This window comes from Cebus imitator, unplaced genomic scaffold (assembly GCF_001604975.1).
Source record: "Cebus imitator isolate Cc_AM_T3 unplaced genomic scaffold, Cebus_imitator-1.0 Scaffold457, whole genome shotgun sequence".
Classification (NCBI taxonomy): Eukaryota; Metazoa; Chordata; class Mammalia; order Primates; family Cebidae; genus Cebus; species Cebus imitator.
Genome location: NW_016107772.1, coordinates 401,931 through 404,663, shown reverse-complemented (window position 1 = coordinate 404,663; position 2,733 = coordinate 401,931). Strand labels below are relative to the sequence as shown.

The window sequence follows — 2,733 nt, the reverse complement described above, 5'->3', positions numbered from 1 at the left end:
CACCGCATGTTCTCACTCATAGGCGGGTGTTGAACAATGAGAACACATGGACACAGGGAGGGGGCACTACACACTGAGGTCTGTTGGGGGGAAATGGGGGAGGGACAGTGTGGGGTGGGGAGTTGGGGAGAGATAGCATGGGGAGAAATGCCAGATATAGGTGAAGGGGAGGAAGGCAGCAAATCACACTGCCATGTGTGTACCTGTGCAACTAGCTTGCATGTTCTTCAAATGTATCCCAAAACCTAAAATGCAATAAAAACAAAACAAAACAAAACAAAACAAAACACCCCTACAAACTGCCATGTGCAGCAGCTCACACCTGTAATTCTAGAACTTTGAGAGGCTGAGGCAGGTGGATTACTTGTGCCCAGGAGTTTGAGACCGGCCTGGGCAACATAGCAAGACCTTGTCTCTACAGAAAATACAAAAAAATTAGCCAGATGTGGTGTGTACCTGTTGTCTCAGCTATGTTGGTGGCAGAGGTGGGAGGCTGTCTTGAGGCTGGAGTGAGCTATTACTGTGTCACTTGCACTCCAGCGTGGGTGACAGAGCAAGACCCTATCTCAAAAAAAAAAAGTGCAAACTAAAAAGTTAATAGCACTGTCTCAGAAATGAATTGACACCAACGCAAGAGCACGTGAGGATGACTGACACCTGTGGAAGTAAACTGGAAGCTTTCTGTGGTTTTTGCTCCCTCTATCTATGAGCGCTGGTTACAGCTCAGAAAAGACCAACATGCGCTTCTGCAGAGCAGCCAGGAGAGGGCGTACAAGACACGTGATGGCCAAAAAACGAACAAAGTCTGAAATTATTTTCTCTAAAAAGAAAAAAAAGGGGGCGTTCTCCCCATATTACTTTTTTTTGGAAAAAAGCAACATAATTTTACAAAAATATATGCTGAGCTTTCCATCATCAAAACATATTGATATAATATTTAGTTGTGATTTACCAATATGTAGAAAATCCAGTTCATAAATTGTGGTAGATCTTATAAACCAAAAGAATTAAGTCCCCATTTGGTCACTGAGCTGTGTGGCCTTAGGAAAGTTACTTAACCTCTCTGAGTTCTTTTCCTCACTGAAAAAAATGGTAACAATGATAACCACCGCAGCCACCTCCATACCACAGGTTGGCTGCCTGGGTCAGAGTCTGCCCTGAGAAGTGAGTGATACAGGAGGTGTCTGCACCCAGAAAGGCTCAGTCAAAAAGGGTTCCCTTTCCTCATTTCCTTTCCTAGATGTTTTTATAATAATCTGTAGGAAAGCACTCATCAAAAGCAGCATCTTCTTAGCAAACACAATGATGACATCTAATATTCCTATAGGCTTCCTTGGATTTTGTAATCAAACAGCTGGGTTCAAGTCCAGGCTTCACACTTCCCAGCTGTGTGATCTCAGGCAATGTAGCCACCCTCTCTGGGCCTCCGTTTTTCCCTGTACTATGACACCAATTCCCCTGAGTTTCCTGAGATGGTTGTGAGGATGAAATGAGGTGGCACACAGCAGGGCTGTCATCGCGAGCATCTGCTTATGGCCATTCTGGCCACGCGTGACAAGACAAGCGGGAGCTACTGGGAACAGGGCAAGGAGTGGGTACCGGCAAAAAGCGGCATGAGGGCCAGCTGGATGGAGAAGGCGCTCTGCCTCCTAGGGCCTGTCAGCGTGGAATCTGCCTCCTCTTCTGCCGGAGGCTTCTTAGGTCTCTTCTGGATTTTTTTTCTTCCCTCTAAATCTTTCCCTTTAACTGTGAAATCAAAGAAAGGAGATAAGCATTAAGAGGAGACTTGTATCTGAGTTGCCATATGTGGACCTGAACATGCTACAGAGATTTGGGAAGGTTCCAGAAGCTCCTAGATGGCAGGGGTTGTTCTTTGTGCCACTGCCTCTTCCCAGCAACAAGAAGTGGTAGGTAAATATAGACGGCAGGGCCAGGCACGGTGGCCCACGCCTGTAATCCCAGCACTTTGGGAGGCTGAGGCAAGTGGATCATCTGAGACTGAGAGTTCGAGACTAACATGACCAACATGGAGAAACCCTGTCTCTACCAAAAATACAAAAATTGGCCAGATGTGGTGACACATGCCTATAACCCCAGCTACTTGGAAGGCTGGGGCAGGAGAATCACTTGAACCCGGGAGGTGGAGGTTGCGGTGAGCCGAGATTGCACCATTGCACTCCAGCCTGGGCACCGAGAGAGACTCAGCCTAAAAAAATATATACGTATAGATGGCAAGCCCGTTTTCAGTATATGTAGGGATAGGTTGAGGGCCTCTCATCCCCTCCCACTGCTACCTGAGAACATGTGCAGAAGAGGACTAAGGTCGCCATGACAGTGACGCCACAGGCTCACTCAAGACCCTCCTCCAGTCAGCTCTTAACCTCAGTGCAGGGTGGAGGATGGGCTTTTTAAAGAGACCCTGCTCTTAAACAAAAGCCCAGTCTGAGCCTCAGTAACCTCACCTGTTAAATGAGGGCAACACCACCTGCCTTCTAAGGCACTAAGAAGAGGAAATTAGTAACGCTGCATACAACCCTCAGCTCAGTGCCAAGCTTAGATCAGAAGGAATAGGAGATGAGGATGCATATAAATCTATGGTCGGCTGGGCGCGGTGGCTCAGGCCTGTAATCCCAGCACTTTGGGAGGCCGAGGCGGGTGGATCATGAGGTCAAGAGATCGAGACCATCCTGGTCAACACGGTGAAACCCCGTCTCTACTAAAAATACAAAACAT

The 2,733-nt window shown here is 47.5% G+C and overlaps 1 protein-coding gene across 4 annotated transcripts in view; it reads right to left on the bottom strand.

Moving 5' to 3' along the window:
- The window catches only part of CFAP92 (cilia and flagella associated protein 92 (putative)), a 75,207-nt gene that overhangs the window by 51,426 nt on the left and 21,048 nt on the right, over window positions 1-2,733 (bottom strand). For all 4 annotated transcript variants that reach the window (XM_037732600.1, XM_037732601.1, XM_037732602.1 and 1 more), the window contains exon 8: window positions 1,600-1,746. In XM_037732600.1, the coding sequence (XP_037588528.1) occupies window positions 1,600-1,746 (147 nt within the window). The remainder of the gene's footprint in view (window positions 1-1,599; window positions 1,747-2,733) is intronic.